Raw genomic sequence first — 20,000 nt, 5'->3', positions numbered from 1 at the left:
CCTGACAGAAAGTATTCTGCTCTGCTTCAATCTGAGAGCTCAGCCTGAACAAGTCGCTCGTTTTACAGGATTTACCACAGAAATGCTGATTTTTGTTGGTTTCTTTTACATTTTTGCATGTCGTAGATGCTTTTTGAATAAATCAGGTCAAATCCAAGTAGCTGTAACCTAAATAAGGGCCATAAACTCTCAGTTTACTCACTAACTGAGTTCCAAACAGGGGAGATGTAATACCACCAGTGGCCACTAGGTCACTAAATAAATTCTCATGGTTTAACAGCTGATGTTTACCGTGGATCAATGCTCTGGTTGTTGGATAGATATTAGTCCCCAGAGAAGTGATTTTGGGGAAATATTGACTCGAGTCTTATTCAATGATTTTGATCAGTTATTGTTCTTGTGGCCAAAAATAAATGTAATGCCAGGGAAGGGAAATAGTGTGTCTGCATCTCCATCCAAAGTGCTGGATCGCCGTTACAAAGAGATTTATTTTAAACCTACTGGAGTAGATTTACAGCCCGAATTAGAAGGTAAACAGCAAGTAAATAAGAACAGTGAGTAAACATGGCCGTCCCAAGGATGGAACTCGTTAACCTGCTTTAATAGATTCATTTTCCACAGTGAATAAGCAACAGAGCTTTCAAGGTTTCCTTTGTTACTGGGAAACAGAGATGGGGACTCAAGTCGACTCGAGTCGCTGTTTTGATGACTTGTGACTTGACTTGACATAAAATAAAAGACTTGAGACTCGACTCGGACTTGGAAGTTAAAGACTCGGCACTTGACTTGAGACACGATGACTTGAATGACTTGAGTGTTAAGCATCTAGCATAACTTCCAACTTTGTTCGTCATTTGAAGATCCATTCTGACCAGTAAGTGCTCGTCAAATTATCCTGTTAGCCTAGTCGGTAGTTAGCTAACGTTAGCTTGATATGATACGGGGTGGACAGGTTGGACACATTGGCCAATGATGTTTACTGACAGTTGCTGATATCTTTGTGTTTTCACTTTATTAAGATCAGATTCTGCAGGTAAAATTGCAATAATAAGGTGAGCTGACCAAGAAAAATGACTCGAGACGTGAAAGCTAAGACTTGGGACTTGCACATGTGTGACCTGGTCCCATCTCTGCTGGGAAGCAATCCTTTGGTTGTTATTCATTTCTGACTTTTTGTTGTCATGGTGACTATTTTTTGCACCCAACTTTGTTGCAGCCGTTAGAGACGCTTACTGAAGAAGACTGAAACCTGCAAAGTTAGCTTTCGCTGTTCACTGAAGGAAAGTTTGCTTTCAGGGTGATTTCACTGAGTCAGTGAAAGAGAATCTGCCTCAGAGCTGCAGGGCTGGCAGGGCCCAGAGGTTACCTCTGACATGCATCCTTTCCTCACTCCTTTCCTCACTCCTTTCCCCTTCCTCACTCCCTTCCTCTTCCTCACTCCCTTCCTCGCTCCCTTCCTCACTCCCTTCCTCACTTCTTTCCTCGCTCCCTTCCTCACTCCCTTCCTCACTTCCTTCCTCACTCCCTTCCTCACTCCCTTCCTCGCTCCCTTCCCTTTGCCTTCCTCGCTCCCTTCCTCGCTCCCTTCCTCGCTCCCTTCCTCGCTCCCTTCCTCACTCCCTTCCTCGCTCCCTTCCTCGCTCCCTTCCTCACTCCCTTCCTTACTCCCTTCCTCACTCCCTTCCTCACTCCCTTCCTCGCTCCCTTCCTCGCTCCCTTCCTCGCTCCCTTCCTCGCTCCCTTCCTCACTCCCTTCCTCACTCCCTTCCTCGCTCCCTTCCTCGCTCCCTTCCTCACTCCCTTCCTTACTCCCTTCCTCACTCCCTTCCTCACTCCCTTCCTCACCCCCTTCCTCGCTCCCTTCCTCGCTCCCTTCCTCACTCCCTTCCTCACTCCTTTCCTCACTTCCTTCCTCACTCCCTTCCTCACTCCCTTCCTCGCTCCCTTCCTCGCTCCCTTCCTCGCTCCCTTCCTCGCTCCCTTCCCTTTGCCTTCCTCGCTCCCTTCCTCACTTCCTTCCTCACTCCCTTCCTCACTCCCTTCCTCGCTCCCTTCCTCGCTCCCTTCCTCGCTCCCTTCCTCGCTCCTTTCCTCGCTCCCTTCCCTTTGCCTTCCTCGCTCCCTTCCTCGCTCCCTTCCTCGCTCCCTTCCCTTTGCCTTCCTCGCTCCCTTCCTCGCTCCCTTCCCTTTGCCTTCCTCGCTCCCTTCCTCGCTCCCTTCCTCGCTCCCTTCCTCACTCCCTTCCTTGCTCCCTTCCTCGCTCCCTTCCCTTTGCCTTCCTCGCTCCCTTCCTCGCTCCCTTCCCTTTGCCTTCCTCGCTCCCTTCCTCGCTCCCTTCCCTTTGCCTTCCTCACTCCCTTCCTCGCTCCCTTCCTCGCTCCCTTCCCTTTGCCTTCCTCGCTCCCTTCCTCGCTCCCTTCCTTGCTCCCTTCCTCGCTCCCTTCCTCGCTCCCTTCCTCGCTCCCTTCCTCGCTCCCTTCCCTTTGCCTTCCTCACTCCCTTCCTCGCTCCCTTCCCTTTGCCTTCCTCGCTCCCTTCCTCGCTCCTTTCCTCGCTCCCTTCCTCGCTCCCTTCCTCGCTCCCTTCCTCGCTCCCTTCCTCGCTCCCTTCCTCGCTCCCTTCCCTTTGCCTTCCTAGGTTCGGTTTCTCCTCTAACTCTTCCCGGCCGTTTCTGTCTCCAGCGTTCACCTTCTTTGACCCCAACGACCCGGCCTGCCTGGAGATCCTCATGGATCCTCAGACCACCGTCCCCGAGCTGTTCGCCATCATCCGGCAGTGGGTTCCTCAGGTGCAGCACAAGATCGACGTCATCGGCAACGAGGTGGGAAACGCTCCGTCCTGTTTTTCCATCGGCTTTTTGTTGCACGCCATTTTCTGAAACGACCGCAGAGGGAACATCAACTGCAAAGCTCGTGTATAGAACCTGCAGGTTGAAAACTGTAGCACAAAGAGAGCACTCAAAAGATTAAACGGTCAAGAAACTGCTGGAAATAAAAGTGCATTTCATCTCCCTGATTTACGTACTTGAACCTGAGTCTGCTCGGGGTAATGAGCTGATGCTAAAGCTAAAGAAGCTAACAGGAATGTAGCAGCTCTGGTTCTGTAGGGAGCTGGCATGGAGCCTGAATCCTGACTCAGGCTCATTGTCACATTGTCCCAGGTTCACCCCCCTGAACACACACACACATTAGCCGCATTCCCACTGTAGGAACCTTCTGCAGTTCCTATAACCTTTTCAGGAACGGGGACGTTTTTTCCCGCATTCGCACATACAGGAACTAGGGACCACGGCCCTCAGTTCCTGGAACCATTTCAGCTCCTTCTCCAAGGCTGGGGCTGTGTTCGAAACCGCATACTACTCCTACAACTCCTACTAACTTTTTGAGTTAGTATGCGAGTTTGAGTAAGCGAGAAGTTCCCGGATGCATACTAGATTCTCTGAAATGTTGGGTATGCATCATGAGGTTACTACTCATACTCAAACTACCCAAGATGCAACGTAACGTGACGTCGCCGATCGTCATTTCCTGTCAAAACGACATTTTCAAGCTAGCTACAACGAGGGTAGGTTCACTTCCTGTTTTCAAAACAAAAGCACCAATTGTATGGTAATGGCTTTCCCTATGATAAAAGGCAACGGGTATTTTATTTTGTGAAAATAACAGGAAGTGCGTTAGCTCACTGCGGCTAGCTTTAGTAGCGCCGAATTCGTGGGAACAAAATTGTAAACAGCCGGTATTTTGTCAGGTTTTCAACACGTTGGGGATCTAAACGACTACTTTCTCACCTGAAAATGTTCCAAATATTGCAAATACTATCTATATAATATTTAACTAAATATGAATGTGAATAACAATGATTAAAGATACAACAACGCACTCAGAGCCGCAGAATGCCGACGTGACTGCAGCTTGTTTCTGTATTTCCGACACGTTTGGCAGCCACATTCAGAGGGTGGTGAGGTCTGAAGTTGCTCAGAGTCACTGAGAGTCTCTTCCATCCCAAACGTCCTGCAGCCCTGCTCCAGAAACACAAAGCATTTGATCTATGTTTAATGGTTTATCCGCTGGAAAGCCGCCTCGGCTTCAGGACGCTCACACTCTCTCACTGTGATGATGACCCAGTTAGGATGACTGCATGCAGGGAGAGGAAGTGCTGCAGGGGAAGAGAGACTCTGAAAGTCACCGAGGCTCCATCTTGCCTCAGCATGAAGCTGACTCAGAGGAGAGAATAGGCGAGGATGGGACTCAGAAACAGAAATCAGGCTGAGTTAGAGTCCTGCTTTAACTCAGGTGGTCTCAGAGCAGCATGGTGGGATGTTTGGGACCCCAACATCTCTGTTTCTGCTCTGCTGAACATCCTCAGCTCTCCGTCTGCCTCCTGCAGCTGCTGCCCACAGATAACTCACTTTATTTCCTCTTTATGCATCTTTTAACACACTTTCTCCAACCTGTATTTTTATCCAGCAGCACGTGTACAGAAACGTGAAGGTTCACGACTTCTCTTCACTTCCACTCGCACGTGTTATAAAGTGTAATTAATATTTTGTACACTGTTTTCTGGAGAATATTCATTAGATAATTGAACAGAAACCAGGTTAAGTGACTTTAAACTGAAAAAATATTCACATGATGCAGAGGCATGGCGTCTCTAAAGGTCACATTTAAAGGTAAATCTGTGGAAATCAGTGTTATTATATAGATAGTTATAATTTTCCCCCTTTTTGCTATTGATTAGAACAAACAAACTGAAGTATATCAATCATCAGTCATCAAAAAGTCATTTTTCGGCCTTTTTCTCTGTGTGTCTCAGATCCTGAAGCGTGGTTGCCATGTGAACGACCGCGATGGTTTGACCGACATGACGCTGCTTCACTACAGCTGTAAGGCCGGAGCGCACGGAGTTGGTAAGCTGCCGTTTAAACACCCTGAAATCAGTTGGAGATGTGAACGATGACTCCTTAAGAACCCCTCACATTCTGTCTTCAATCAGACAGACAAAAATACTAAATAATCATCTTTAGGCAAATTAGAGTTCATGCAATTGATAAAATAAATTAAAATGTAATTAATTAATTACAAAATAGCTTAAATTAAAATTATCCAGGTAAATTCAGGAACTTCAGTAAAAAATAAAACAGATTTAGGAAATGTGTAAAACATATGTAACCCATATGTAACCTAAAAAACAAACATTCACCTATCCATGGGGGAAAACGAGTTTAGGAAACTTACCGCTACATGTTTCCTCAAGTTAGATGTTGAGTTTCTGCTGAAATGTGCGTTTGTTTTGGTTGACACAGAAGACACATAATGCAGCTGCTGTTTCTCACTCTTTGTAAGGTAAACATGCTTTCAGTACGAGGCCTCGTCTGCGTCTTCATTTCCCACCGTTGGTTCTGACATTTTTCATCTGTTTCTTTGTTTGTTTGCTACGACTGCTAATGCTAAAGCTAACCCGTCCCGCCGCTGAGATCGAGTACGGTCACGTGACCAGACTGCACGGCTGCGTCTGATTGGTGGAACACAGTCAGGTGGTAGAGCCTTTGGCGGAAGTCTCTCTCTCTGTCAGAATAAAACATTAAAATGAGGCGTACGCGGGGGGATAAAAATAATGAGGCGCAGAATACCAAAGAGGTAAGAAGAAAAGTAACCAGCTCATTGTAGCCTTAAGGGCCGTGTATACTCTCGCAGCAGTGTGTCGCAGTGAGCTTGTCGCAGGTATGACGCAGTTATTTTTGATTTATGCCCACTTTTGAAGCGCGGTCTGCGCTATGTTAATCCCACGCCACAACGCAAGAAGGACAATCACGAACAAGCTAGGATTGTGGGTGTTACGGTTACGGAGGTCATTCAACAACAATGGCGACTGGACGAGTGCGCACTTTGATTGAGATGCAGCTGATCGATCTAGAAATAGAAGAAATATTGCTACTACTGGAGCTGGCAGAGAGGCGAAAGAATCGTCACGGTTAGCACGGTTAGCGTCACCATTAGCCGGTTAGCAAACCGGAAATACGCATTGTGTAGAGCGGATGTAGAGTTGACCAATCAGAGGCCTCCTTTCTCTCCTCCCTGCGACGATATCTACGGCACTGTCTGCTGTGAGTTACAATTTTGGGGAGGTGCACCAGAGTGTCTGCGTAAGGGGGGGGGGCATGTCTGCGTTAACTGCGACACACACGCAGACGACCTGGTTTCCGACCATAAACCGCCCTTAATGTAGCGGAGTAAGAGGACAGTTTCTAGTCAACGAAAAGTAAAAAGTATAGAGATTTAAAACTACTCCTAGCTCAAATTCATGCAGGAACAAGAACATTTCTGCAACTTTTTCCTGCCACTGTAGTAAATCCAGGCTAAGAAAACAAGTCTGTAACCAACATCAGTTCTATCACTTTTAGTTTTGTCCTCCTCGTGTTTGCAGGTGATCCGGCTGCGGCTCTGCGTCTCACCAGTCAGCTGATCTCTCTGGGCGCCGACGTCAGTCTGAGGAGCCGCTGGACCAACATGAACGCTCTGCACTACGCCGCCTACTTCGACGTCCCAGAACTGATCCGAGTCCTGCTCAAAGCGGCCAAACCCAGAGGTATGCACCACTGGATATTTAGCTGTAGCTCAATGAAAAGGAGAAAGCCAATCATGGAGGTTATCCTTCTGCGTTCTCCACAGTGTTGAACTCCACGTGCAGCGACTTCCATTACGGAACAGCCATCCACATCGCTGCCTCCAACCTGTGCTTGGGTGCAGTCAAATGTCTGATGGAGCACGGAGCTAATCCCACCATCCGGGTACAGACGCCTTACTAAAGTAGTGCAGATACGGAGCCACGTGCAGCAGTTTGATGGTTGGTCCATCTGTATCTGAGCTCTACGAACCCTCCCGTTTTGTTTCTGCAGAACGATAGGGGCCAGGTTCCGGCAGAGGTGGTGCCGGACCCGATGGACATGAGTCTGGACAAGGCGGAGGCGGCCATGGTGGCCAAGGAGCTGCGGCAGCTGCTGCTGGAGGCCGTCCCCCTGAGCTGCAACCTCCCCAGAGCCACGTTGCTCAACTACGACAACATCCCAGGAAACCTGATGCTGTCCTCGCTGGGGCTGAAGCTCGGGGACCGCGTGATGCTGGACGACATGAAGGTTTGTCTTCATCAAACCGACAAAGCCCCTTACATACCATCACACCACCTCCTCCATGCTTCATGCTGGGAACCACACTTGCATTTGTTTCCTTTTCCTGAGACCAATCTATGGCTGTGTTCGAAAACCGCATACTTCTCCTACTACTCCTACTAACTTTCTGAGTTAGTAAGCGAGTTTGAGTAAGCGAGTTTGAGTGAGCGAGAAGTTCCCGGATGCATACTAGATTCTCCGAAATGTTGGGTATGCATCATGAGGTTACTACTCATACTCAAACTACCCAAGATGCAACGTAACATGACGTCGCCGATCGTCATTTCCTGTCAAAACGGCAGTTTCAAGCTAGCTACAACGAGGGTAGGTTCACTTCCTGTTTTCAAAACAAAAGCACCAATTGTATGGTAATGGCTTTCCCTATGATAAAAGGCAACGGATATTTTATTTTGTGAAAATATCTGGAAGTGCGTTGCTCACTGCGGCTAGCTTTAGTAGCGCCGAATTCGTGGGAACAAAATTGTAAATAGCCGGTATTTTGTCAGGTTTTCAACACGTTGGGGATCTAAACGACTACTTTCTCACCTGAAAATGTTTCAAATGTTGCTAAAGTTGACAGAGTTTAGAGCTTAAGGGAAATCAGCGTCAGGCCGGCTGATTTCGGCTCGGGCAGGAGCGAAATGCATTGTGGGTAAACGCTCTGCATACTGTCTGATCGATGAGTATGCAGTATGGAAGTATGCAGTATGTATTATGTGGTTTCGAACACAGCCAGAATCTGTCCGTCGGCCCCTAACAGAAACACATCCATCCACCACCACGTGTACGGGGGCCTGACGTGCGCCTCCTCAAAATGGAAACTAGATGGTGCATTAATGCCGGTACTGACTGCAGCGATTGGTCGGCTTTACGAGCTGGAGATGTAAATGTATTTTATTTATACAGCCCTTTACAGACAATCCTTACGATGTACCAAAGTGCTTTACACACTGGAAAAAACGCCCCTCCAAAAATAAGTTAAAAAAAAACAAATAAAAGGCGTTTTTGCTTGAAATAAGCAAAAAAATCTGCCAGTGGAACTAGGGAAAATCGGCTTGTCAAGATTTCTTGAAATAAGATGTGATATTTAGGACTTTTGAGTTAAAAGTGACCTTGAAATTAGCTTAAAAACCTCTTCAAATGTAAAAAAAAAGCTTGTTTCATATGAAATCCGACTCAAAACAATTTGTTTTCAAGACTTTTTCATTTAACAAGATATTCCGGATGTATTGTCTTCAAACAAGTCCCTATATCTGGCTGAAATGGTACTTGTTAGGCAGTTGTGTCTTATATTAAGTGTAATGAGATATTTTGACTAGAAATTAGACAAATATACTTGGTAAGACTTTGATTTTTTCCAGTGTGGATGGCTTTCTCAAGGTCATGACGACTTAAAAACATTTTAACTTTGGCCAGGAGACGCAGCTGGAAAAAACTAGTCCTGACGACATTGTTCATTTGTTTGTCCAACCTGAAAACCTCCTTTGAGTGGCGTGTGTCCCAAAAAATACCCGATCCTGATCACGATGTCGTTAGTTAACGCTGTTCATTTCAAGAAGCATGCTGATAAAGTTAACATAGTCAAGCTTTAGAACAGAGTTTATTAACCAAAGTTAAGTGAAACCCTGTAAACAATGTGCAAAAACAGAGTTAGAAACTAAAGTTTTCTCCCATGTAGTCAAATAAAAACGATAGATAAATAAAAGTCTGGATCACGTGACTCTGGTACATTTAAATCCTGCTTTTCATACGGGACATGAGTCATAAACTCTGAGTTTATTAACCCTGAAATGAGGGAAACTCTGAGTTTATTAACCCTGAAATGAGGGAAACTCTGAGTTTTCTGTTTCACAAGGGGAGGTAACTCAAACCCGAGAAAGAGGGGTAACTCTAGCATATGAGCGCATTAAGATTTCCAATTCGAGGTTGGTGAAAAACGTAGCCCCTCTTCTTCCCCGTTGCCATGGTGACTTATCGAATCGGGGCTCCATTGATGCTGGCTCAAGACTCAAGGTGAACCTACTCAGAGTTGATTAAACTCACTCAAATCAGCGTTTCTGGAACCGGAAACTCAGAGTTTTCTGTCTCAGAGTAGATCCACTCAGAGTTCAGGATTAGACTCAGAGTTTGTTGAACCTGCTTTGTGAAATGGACCCCAGGTAGTTTCCTGCTTTGGCGTTCACCCGCCGATGACAAAGTTTGCACATTGTATTAATCTGTCCATCATTTGGATCCAAACCACTTCCACAGGGAAGACAAGGTGAGTTCAGTGAGTCTCACCCCCACGTTCGTGGCTCTTTTCAGCTACACTCATTCTGTCCCTCCTCAGTATGCCGGTAGTTATTGATTCATATTATTATTGATTCATATTATTATTCCTTTTGGGTTTTCTTGGGGGGTTAGCAACCAGCTTAGAGGTGCAGGACCACCAGCAACTGTTCTGATGGGTTCACAGCCGGCTCTGGGGATAGACTGATGCTGATCATAGAGACTTTGACATTGAGTTGTGATCTGTTGCTGTCACGAACAGGAAATGCTCGGGGAAAGGCCTCGGTATGCTTCTCCGTCGCTATCCGCCAATCCGACGCTGTGGTCACGCAGAGGCTGTTAAGGCTGATTTATAGTCGCCTACGGAGACCCTCCTGGAGACGCTCTCCGTCGCTTGCGTGCGTTGGCACGGAGACTGCAAGGGTTGTGATTGGTCGGCTAACAGCATCATTTCCGGAATCTCTTTTCCGGTTTAGCGCCTTCCAACAACGCCGCCATTTCTGAAAGAGTTTACTGTGTGCCGGTCAACATTTGGTCAAAATTATTTGCATTTCAACATCAACGAGCTCCGACTCCAACAACAGTCTTTCTCTCTCGAAGTAAAAGACAACGTTAGTTGTTGTAATCATTAAAGAAATAGCATTCTTAGAATTGTCGCTGGTACCAATAAATAATCAAAGTAATACTGGCCACTTTAGCTGCTTCTCAACCAACGGCAGAGTCATTCCCCAGAGGCAATCTTCATCGTTAAAACTAGGATTCTTTAACTTCCACTTCTTCTCTGCATCACATTCACACAGTTACAGCAAACACCACGAAGCATGGAGTAATAAAATAAAGATAAACCAGCAGCTAACATCACCGCTACAGGTGCTCCTCGGTCTCTGCATAGACTTAATATACGTAGACGCCTCATGGCGTGCTGGAACGTAACAGCGTCGCCGCCATATTGGATGGGTCTCCTCACTTTAGGCTAGCACCAGAATCAATTGGAGTCGACGGAGACTGAACAACAAGAGCCGTTTCCCAATATGCGTACTTGTCTGTACTTGCGTAGACCGCAAGGGTTACAACATCATTTCCGGAATCTCTTTCCCGGTTTAGCTCCTTCCTCTCAGAACAGCAACGCCGCCATTTCTGAAAGAGTTTACTGTGTGCCGGTCAACATTTGGTCAGAATTATTTGCATTTCAACATCCACAAGCTCCAACTCCAACAACAGTCTTTCTCTCTCGGTCGCCATCGTTCGCTGTGAGGAGTGGAACAGAGCGGGAAGGTGAACAATCCGCTTACATGGGAAAGTTGTGCAAAGAGAGCAGATCTTGCCTTATCGGCTGCTTTCTGATTAGATTACATTTGGTTTTTGTGCAGTTTTCCCAAACATCAAACTATGGATGTTAAAAATATCCACAGCAGAAGGTTTGATGATCATCTTTTAAGGCTGCAAATCTGTCCTCAGAGGCGTCGGTGGTGCTGCAGTCGGTCGCTCTAGCTGTAAGAAAAACAGCGTCAGATAAAAGTGTTGAAGCGGTTTCCTTTGGATGCAGCCCTCCCAGATGGGATTAGAAAGCTGTGAGCATGTGTGCTTAACATCTCTCTGATCTGACGATGACTTATCCCATGCATTTCTTACTGATTTCTTACCAGAGCAAAGACAACAGCCCAGCTGCAAACCTCAGACAGGTTGGTTAGACGCCGACTTGATTGTAGACTAACTGACTAACATGTAGTCCTCCTGTCACAGTTAAAATCTGCCCCCTACCCCCCCATTCATTAAGTGCAGCAGCTGAACTGCCTCCATACTGTACACCCAAACCAGCGAAAGCATGTTTGCGGCCATGTTCCAAAAGTGGGCTTCAGGGGGCTTGTCTCTCCTCGTCTCTTTCTCAGGCTGGAACTCTGAGGTTCTGCGGCACCACGGAGTTCGCCAGCGGTCAGTGGGTCGGCGTGGAGCTGGACGAGCCGGAGGGAAAGAACGACGGCAGCGTGGGCGGCGTCCGCTACTTCATCTGCCCTCCGAAACTAGGTAACGGCTGCTGAGAGACGAGGCGGGATGTTTTTAAAGCTAATTCCTAGGGCTGGGCGAGTTAAGGCAAGGCAAGGCAATTTTATATATAGAGCACAATTCATACACAAGGTAATTCAAAGTGCTTCACAGCTACATAAAATCACAAGAAGGCAATAAAATCGTTAAAAAAAAAATAATAAAAAATAAAAAATAAAAAATAAAAAATAAAAAATAAAAAATTTAAAATTTAAAATTTAAAATTTAAAATTTAAAATTTAAAATTTAAAAATGTAAAAATTTAAAAATAATAATAATAATGAAAATTTTAAAAAATGTGAAGAGTGCAGATAAAATACTTTCAGGTGTCATATGCACAGAATGTCACATTAAATGAGTTAACTTGTTATTATCGCGTTAACTCGCTAATTGTTTGACGCCGATAAATATTTTATCGCGCATGTTTTATTTATTTATTCTTCTTTTTAAAAAAATTTAAAAAATCATTTGGGGGGGCTTTTGTGCCTTTAATGGATAGGAAAGTTATTATTAGATATTAGATCTTAAAGATTATTTTTAGGGCTGGGCGAGTTAACTCGTTAATTATTTAATGCCGATAAATATTTTATCGCGCATTAATGCAGGTTTTATTATATTAAACAAAATAAAAAATAATAATACATTTTTTGGGGGGGGGGCTTTTGTGCCTTTAATGGATAGGGAAGTTCAGAGAGACAGGAAGCAGGGGGCAGAGAGAGGGGGAACAACACGTAGCACAGGGCCGTCTGATGCGGGACTCGAACCAGGTTTTATTTAGGCTTTTATTTTGTAAAAGTCTGTTGCTCACAGGCTTTTATTTTGTAAAAGTCTGTTGCTCACAGGCTTTTATTTTGTAAAATTCTGCTGCTCACAGGCTTTTATTTTGTAAAAGTCTGTCGCTCACAGGCTTTTATTTTGTATAAGTCTGCTGCTCACAGGCTTTTATTTTGTAAAAGTCTGCTGCTGTCTGCTGTGGAACAGGAAAAGAAAGTAATCTTTGGATCCACCAAACATGGAGAAGGGTACGGAACTTTTACTCGGCCATTTTCATGTTAAAGTTCTTCCAGACGGCGGAGTCGACAGAACCAAAGTCATCTGTAAACACTGCCAAGTTGAATTGTCTTCTCAGCGTAGTAGTTCCAGTCTAAAATATCACTTAAAGGCAAAACACACAACTGATAGCAGCAAGTCATTCAAGGAAACAGACAGTGGAGCGAGGCTTCTACATAAAAACTACAGAAAGATGCTGATGTTAAAAGTGTGTTTGCACAACAAATGTTATGGCACTTTCATTCATATGGCAGCACATTTAAAATAAAGCTAAATACTAAAAGCTATACGCTACTTTTGGATTCTTTTTTGGATTCTGCGTACAAATGCGATTAATTGCGATTAATCAGGGAAATCATGTGATTAATTAGATTAAACATTTTAATTGTTGCCCAGCACTACTAATTCTGCATCATTCCGACTCATTTTCATCCACTTGAGGTTTCAGTGCATCCCTTTTTCTTTGGCCATGCAGGTATTTTCGCTCCCGTTTCAAAGATTTCTAAGTCCGTGGACCTGACGCCTTCGTCCGTCACCTCCACCCCCCGAACTCCCCGCAGGGACCTGACCTCCCGCCTCGCTGGAAAAACCAGGAAGGAGAAAGAGAAGAAGGAGAAAGAGAGGGAGAAAGGTAAGTGAGCTCTGATTTTGGGCTCCTTTCTGGTGTTCTGTAGGCCCACGTTCACCCTCTAACCGAGTCCGTTGTTTTGCTCTCAGCTCAGAGGAAGAAGGCATCGGTGGCCAGTCTGGACCCGGAGGGAATGAACGTGGAGGTTGGAGATCAGGTGCTGGTTGCCGGTCAGAAACACGGCATCGTCCGCTTCTACGGCAAGACGGACTTCGCTCCCGGTGGGTCTGCTGGTCCTCAGTGGGTTGGTCTGAAAAATGATTATTATTAAAGTATTAAAATCTGCCTGCACAGCGTAATCGCTAATAAACGCTGATAGTAGAACTTTCCTTAAATCCAACCTCTCAGTTTGACAGGATGCAGGAGCATCTCCATGTTTGAGTCAGAAGCTGTTTCGATGACTTGTGACTTGACTTGACAAAAAAATGAGAGACTTGAGACTCGACTCGGACTTGGAAGTTAAAGACTTGGCACTTGACTTGATTTGAGACACGATGACTTGAATGACTTGAGTGTTATTCAGTTCATGTTTTCAGTTTGAATATAAAATTAATGATTAAAAAAATAACATCGATTACCCGGTAGGAGCGCAGGCTGAGAATGGCGTCATGATTGGATCCCTACCCTGTCAGTCGGCCATGCCCTCTCTGCATACCTTAGTGTTTCTTAGAGAGAATAAACTCATATCAGATATGCATCAACATGTCAGCAGGACCGAGAGTCATTGTCTGTGTTCGAAACCGCATACTACATACTACATACTACATACTTCCATTCTGCATACTCATCGATCAGACAGTATGCAGAGCGTTTACCCACAATGCATTTCGCTCCTGCCCGAGCCGAAATCAGCCGGCCTGAAGCTGATTTCTCTTAAGCTCTAAACTCTGTAAACTTTAGCAACATTTGAAACATTTTCAGGTGAGAAAGTAGTCGATTAGATCCCCAACGTGTTGAAAACCTGACAAAATACCGGCTGTTTACAATTTTTGTTCCCACGAATTCGGCGCTACTAAAGCTAGCCGCAGTGAGCTAACGCACTTCCGGTTATTTTCCCAAAAATAAAATACCCGTTGACTTTTATCACAGGGAAAGCCATTACCATACAATTGGTGCTTTTGTTTTGAAAACAGGAAGTGAACCTACCCTCGTTGTAGCTAGCTTGAAACTGCCGTTTTGACAGGAAATGACGATCGGCGACGTCACGTTACGTTGCATCTTGGGTAGTTTGAGTATGAGTAGTAACCTCATGATGCATACCCAACATCTAGGAGAATCTAGTATGCATCCGGGAACTTCTCACTTACTCAAACTCGCATACTAACTCAGAAAGTTAGTAGGAGAAGTATGCGGCTTCGAACACAGCCATTGTCTTCGGCTTTCATAATTACCATTTTGACAGCAAAAGACGAACAGCTCAGTGCAAGACATGCGGCATCAACATCTCAGACAGCCAGACGACAACTTCCAACTTTGTTCGTCATTTGAAGATCCATTCTGACCAGTAAGTGCTCGTCAAATTAGCTAATATTATCCTGTTAGCCTAGTCGGTAGTTAGCTAACGTTAGCTTGATATGATACGGGGTGGACAGGTTGGACACATTGGCCCATGATGTTTACTGACAGTTACTTATATCTTTGTGTTTTCACTTTATTAAGATCAGATTCTGCAGGTAAAATTGCAATAATAAGGTGAGCTGACTTTGACTTGACCAAGAAAAAATGACTTGGGAATTGCACATGTGTGACTTGGTCCCATCTCTGCATGTGGCCAACACTTGTTCCGAACAGCAGAATGTTGTAACTGAACCATTTCCTTCATCAGGTTGGTCAGTAGAGATACGTTTCTGAGGAGAAGGAGGGAGGGTTCTGGTTCTGCTTCAGGACTCATTAAAACCAAACGTTTCCGTCCTTAGAAAAGAGGGTTGCTTTGTTTTAAAGCTGCAGAGTTGCTCGGTTAAAGCCCGGGAAGGTGCAGGGCAGGCGTGACCTGGTCTGTTTGTGTCCCCGCAGGTTACTGGTTCGGTGTGGAGCTGGATCAGCCCACAGGGAAACACGACGGCTCGGTGTTTGGGGTCCGTTACTTCAGCTGCCTGCCCAAATATGGAGTGTTTGCTCCGCCCTCCCGAGTCCAGAGGTAACGATGAATCAAAGTTTTTAAGTTATTTATGTTAAATCAGAGAAAAGGGATCAGAACACTGGGATATCTGGAGACATTTTAACACTTTTCCCGGTCGTTTTGCCAGAATCGGAGGCCCTAAAGACGGCTCACAGAACGACAACTCGATGGTGAAGAAAGTCCACCAGGTCACCAGTAAGTGCTCTTTTTATTACCGTTTTCTTTTTTGTGATAGTCATGCTCCAGCAGTCAAAGCTGCCAAAATAAACCCAGAAGAAGACAAAAACAAGAACTCCTGTGCTCTTTTGTTTGTTTGTTTGTTTATTTGTTTGTTTGTGTCATGCAGTGTCACAGCCCAAACGAAACTTCAACACCATGCGATCTCCTAAAGATCTGACTTCTGAGAGCTCCATATCCAGGTGAGAACTGAGGCGACGCACAACGAGTTCTTCATTATGAGAACATCGTGGAAGAGATAGCTTTGTTTGTTTGTTTGATGGTATTTATGCTTTCCAAATGAAAAATCAACTCCACAGAATCTGACTTTAAGTGTCTTTTTCACACTGAAAGTGGCGTGGAGGTTCGGAAGTGTCCCCACCTCTAACAGAGGCTTTATTTTTAAAACCAGAGAACCGCTTTGGTTCCCATCGGCGCGTTAGTTGTGTTTGGAAAGCAGGGAACCGATTGTCCTGTGGCAAACTAACGCAGCCATAGTGCCGCTTTCCCCCTCCAGGCCAGCAGGTGGTGCTGAAAGCTCGTTTCAACACAGCTTGTTGTCACCGTTGGGTTTATTTACCTTTGAAAAAGGACTCAGGCTGATGTCTTTTACATGTAAATACAACTTGAATTTAAAGCAGGGGGCTTTAAACAAATTGAAACCCATTCAAAGTGAACATGATGTGAGCAGAACTCCAGATATTTTCACCCCCTTTGCTAAAATCTTTTCTTCTTCTCCTCTTCTTCCCCCTCCTGCCCCACTCCGCCCTGTTGGCCTCCATCTTCTCCTCGGTCGGCTGCAGGTTGCTGTTCTGCTGCTGGTTTCCGTGGATGCTCCGCGCTGAGATGCAGTCCTAACCACGCCCACCCCCTTCCTCCTGTACTCCTCCACCAGACCGATCTCTCTGCTCCACTTTCTCTCCATCGCTCACTCTTCTCTCGGTTTTTCATCTCGTCCCTCTTCTCTCTCACTCTCAGCCCAACTCCTCCTAATTTAGCCGTTCTATAGCAAAATCTATAGTGCCTTGTATCCGATTAAACGTCCTGCGTTCCTTTGATTAACTGAGGATTCAGCTCTGCTAAAGTGAGGCCCATTTTACTCTTTTACATTGCTGCCCTGCCCCGGCCTGGTGTTTAGTCTTTGTTGCACCTTTCTCTGGGGCAGAAGAACTGCTCTGCAGTTTATCTTAGCTGCTACATCTTCTGTTTTTCCTGCTGCCGGTTTGGGTCTCGCCAAATTTTAAAAAGGAAGCTCGAAAACCAGTTTCCTGATGTTTTCATACCCCTAAAACCCTGTTAAATCCTCTGCATGAGCACCAACGGGGCATTCATTCCAAACCTGAGTGGACCAGAGTGTTTGGGAGCTTTTGCATAAAATCTTTCAGGTTTTTGGGGTTTGTTTATTCAAGCTGGACCCAGATCGAGCTGCTGCTTTCAACACCATGTGTGCATGGTTAGCCATTAGCATCGATCTAAAACTGTGCGTGAAGCTCTCGCATCACCTGCATGCTTTAATCTCTGAAATGGAAACAGGGTTAATCGTCTTTTTATCTCTCAGATGTGAATAAGAGGCTTTCGCTCCACTGTTGGGATCCTCGGTTTCAAAGCTGGTCTTAACTTCATACCCGCGGCGGCCATTTTCCACCAAATCTGACGACGCAAAAAGCAGCTGGATTTTATTTTTACCTTCAGACTAAAAGTCTAAGACTTCATTTTTTTAGTGTTTCATAGATAAAAAGATATAGTTAGACATTATAGCAGATTAACATTATTCATTAGTGTTTTGCCAAATGAAAACAGTTAGCGTTAAACTGTAGGATATTATAAATCTATGAGAAGCTACAGTCGTTATACGTTGGTAACCAAAACCGCTAACTGACCCAAAAAAGGTTCATTTTCTTTGTTGCTTTCAGCCCCTCTTTGTTTGTGCTGCTGCTGTCTGAAAATAATCTAATAATCTAAACTTAATGTCAGCTTTAACTGAATCTGAATATTTGTTTATGATAATCAGTCATAGATCTTTGTGTCCGGTCATCATTAATCCATGTGCTCGCATAGAGATTTAAATTCTGGACGAGATGCCCAGAGTTTTGTAAAAGCTCCCCCCTTCTCTTTCTCTTTCTCCTCCCTCCTTCTCTCATTCCTCTTCCTCCATTTAGATAAGACTTCGGTACCTTTTGTGAATGTGAGCATCTGCAACAAAAAAAAGAAAAACACAACAAGTTACTCTACGTGAGTGCATGATGTTTCAGATCTCTGGAGGTATGTGCTTAGCTATAAACAGCAACATGCTAACGGTGTGCTCGTCTCTGTGGAAGTGGTTCCTGTCTTAGCGTCTCTTTCCACTCTGTCGGCAAAGAGAGACAAAACTCTGACGGCCGAGGCATGCCAACAAACTGAGGAAATTATTATCCAGAGGTGTTTACTCCTCGTTTACTGGAGGATTTAAAAAATTCAAGAGCCTTTTAATGAAGTGTGGATTTAGAATCAAGAATCTTTATTGTTACTATGCAGGCACAATGAAATTTAGTTCAGGAGCTCTTGGCTTTGTATACACAAAAAATATAAAAAGATATCTAAATAATATACAAGAGAATAAAAATAGTAAAAGTTAAAGTAAAAAGTAAAAACGAGCCAAAACCCATACAGGTTCAAAATCTACAGTTTTTCAGTGAACTTGAATATGTTAAAGTCAAATAAACGTGCTTTTAAATGATGATTTTTACCTGCAGAGCAGATAAATTATTAAATTAAAGCTCAAATTATTCTAAGTTTACTAGAAAACGGAAAATGGAAATGTTCGTTTTTCTTTTTTTCTTTAAAAAAAAAAGAATTTATGGAATTACTCTGTGTCAATTTGTATTGATTATTCTATTCTTTAATACATATAAATGAACTACAAATGAAATTCTGAACAACACAATCAATTTATCTAAGTAGCACCTTTCCTTTTGAAATGTGGTATCTGGCTCTAGAATTTTGGTAACATTTTAAATCCTTTGGTCATAATGAACCAACAGTTTACTGAGCGCCTCCCCTCACGCGCTGCAGCCTCGGCCAACAGGAAGCTCTTTGTGCTCGCTCCTGCACACCGCTGTAGATAACCGTTCTGTTTGTGCCTGTGGAATCAGCTTCAGCTGCATCATAACTATGACTCCAACACTCATGAGGAGGCTTCGTTTAGCTCAACCAGCTGCAGAATTCAGTCGACGAGGAAACAAATCTTTCTACTTCTACTCAAGCTCAAAGGTTAAATCCGAGCTATAAATGCTAAATGAGACGAGAATCTTTGAAAGAAGACAAACAGTACATTTCTAGGCAAGTTCTAGGTTGAGTTGTGTGGTCTCCACCGCGAACACAAACGTCTTTTTCAGCTTGTGGAACAGCACCGTTTTGACACTCGCACTCTTAAAGTTTACGCAGAATTTATTGCTGCATGATGTACAAACGAATTCCTCCCTCTGTTTCGTGATGTAGTTAAGCTAAAAACTGAATGTTTTAGTGCTGAGGAGTGAGATTTGACACATCTCTCAAAAAGCAAATCGAATTTTGGGGGGATAATCCTGCGTTGACGAATTGTTCTTAAATCTCAGATCTGACGATATGCAGATGACTCACTGCTTTACCTGGCGAAGCTCATGATCTTAGATTCTTTCCATCCCATCCCATCCCATCTCATCTCATCCCAGAGCCTGATAACCTGGAGTTAATCCACATGTCGTAGTTTACAACTGTTTATATTTTTCGCAGTTAATGTGACGCTACAAAGCTGCTCGACACCTGAGCTGTCGTAGCGAGCTGTTCGATGCTAAAGGATCTGCCGACTCCTTCATCTTAGCTGAAGATCAGCGTTATTGGCCACAGTGATGGTGGAAGTATGTCTTTGTACAGTAAACGTACAGTTACAGTACAGTTAATATGTCTCAGTGAAGCCACTCCGCTTTGAACATACTGTGTAAATGTGGAGCTTTCGCTCGTTTGGCCACCGGATGTCACTATAATCTCATGATTGATTAAAAAAAAAAAAAGTCATATTTAGCATTTCACATTTACATATTCGCCATTTGGTTTTGCTGTATTTCACGGTCTGTACCACTGGTTCTTACTGGTGTAGCGCTGTAACTCCAGACTGTGTGAGCTTTACATTCCTGCTGAGTGCTTTTAGGAGTTTGTGTCCCTGCTTTAAGGCAGCTCAAAACTGTTTTTTTATTGACTTGGAGCAACTAAAACTCCACCCGATAGTGTCCACAAGCATGCCAAGACATCGCTAAATGTTGGCTGGATAAACCACCATAGTTACAGGTCTCTGTAAGCAGGTGTTGAACTGAAATGAAGGTGAATCTGCTGCCTGAAAGCAAAGCAAACCGATGAAAACTCAATCAGCAGGAATGTAAGACATCAGCGGTTTGTAGCTGACAGACTTAAAAACCTTCAGAATCCCTGGTTCTGTCCTGGAAAACCTTCTGTAAAGGATCTGCGTCACTCTCAGAGAAACTAACTCAGCGCTGGTT

General features: G+C 44.4%; 1 protein-coding gene across 2 annotated transcripts in view; it reads left to right on the top strand.

Moving 5' to 3' along the window:
* LOC142376227 (CAP-Gly domain-containing linker protein 3-like) overlaps window positions 1-19,993 on the top strand; it is a 33,075-nt gene extending 13,082 nt beyond the window's left edge. The window contains exons 3-15 of one of the 2 annotated variants that reach the window (XM_075459912.1): window positions 2,682-2,821; window positions 4,813-4,906; window positions 6,424-6,585; window positions 6,669-6,787; window positions 6,896-7,132; window positions 11,080-11,115; window positions 11,323-11,458; window positions 13,002-13,157; window positions 13,244-13,375; window positions 15,168-15,291; window positions 15,401-15,468; window positions 15,620-15,692; window positions 16,293-19,993. In XM_075459912.1, the coding sequence (XP_075316027.1) occupies window positions 2,682-2,821; window positions 4,813-4,906; window positions 6,424-6,585; window positions 6,669-6,787; window positions 6,896-7,132; window positions 11,080-11,115; window positions 11,323-11,458; window positions 13,002-13,157; window positions 13,244-13,375; window positions 15,168-15,291; window positions 15,401-15,468; window positions 15,620-15,692; window positions 16,293-16,347 (1,532 nt within the window). In that variant the 3' untranslated portion in view covers window positions 16,348-19,993. The remainder of the gene's footprint in view (window positions 1-2,681; window positions 2,822-4,812; window positions 4,907-6,423; window positions 6,586-6,668; window positions 6,788-6,895; window positions 7,133-11,079; window positions 11,116-11,322; window positions 11,459-13,001; window positions 13,158-13,243; window positions 13,376-15,167; window positions 15,292-15,400; window positions 15,469-15,619; window positions 15,693-16,292) is intronic. The other variant, XM_075459913.1, reaches the window with a different exon arrangement.
* The last annotated feature ends 7 nt before the right edge of the window (window positions 19,994-20,000 follow it).

This window comes from Odontesthes bonariensis, unplaced genomic scaffold (assembly GCF_027942865.1).
Source record: "Odontesthes bonariensis isolate fOdoBon6 unplaced genomic scaffold, fOdoBon6.hap1 scaffold_212, whole genome shotgun sequence".
Classification (NCBI taxonomy): Eukaryota; Metazoa; Chordata; class Actinopteri; order Atheriniformes; family Atherinopsidae; genus Odontesthes; species Odontesthes bonariensis.
Note: the sequence above shows the minus strand (reverse complement) of the source record. Positions and strands in the feature narration are given on the sequence as shown.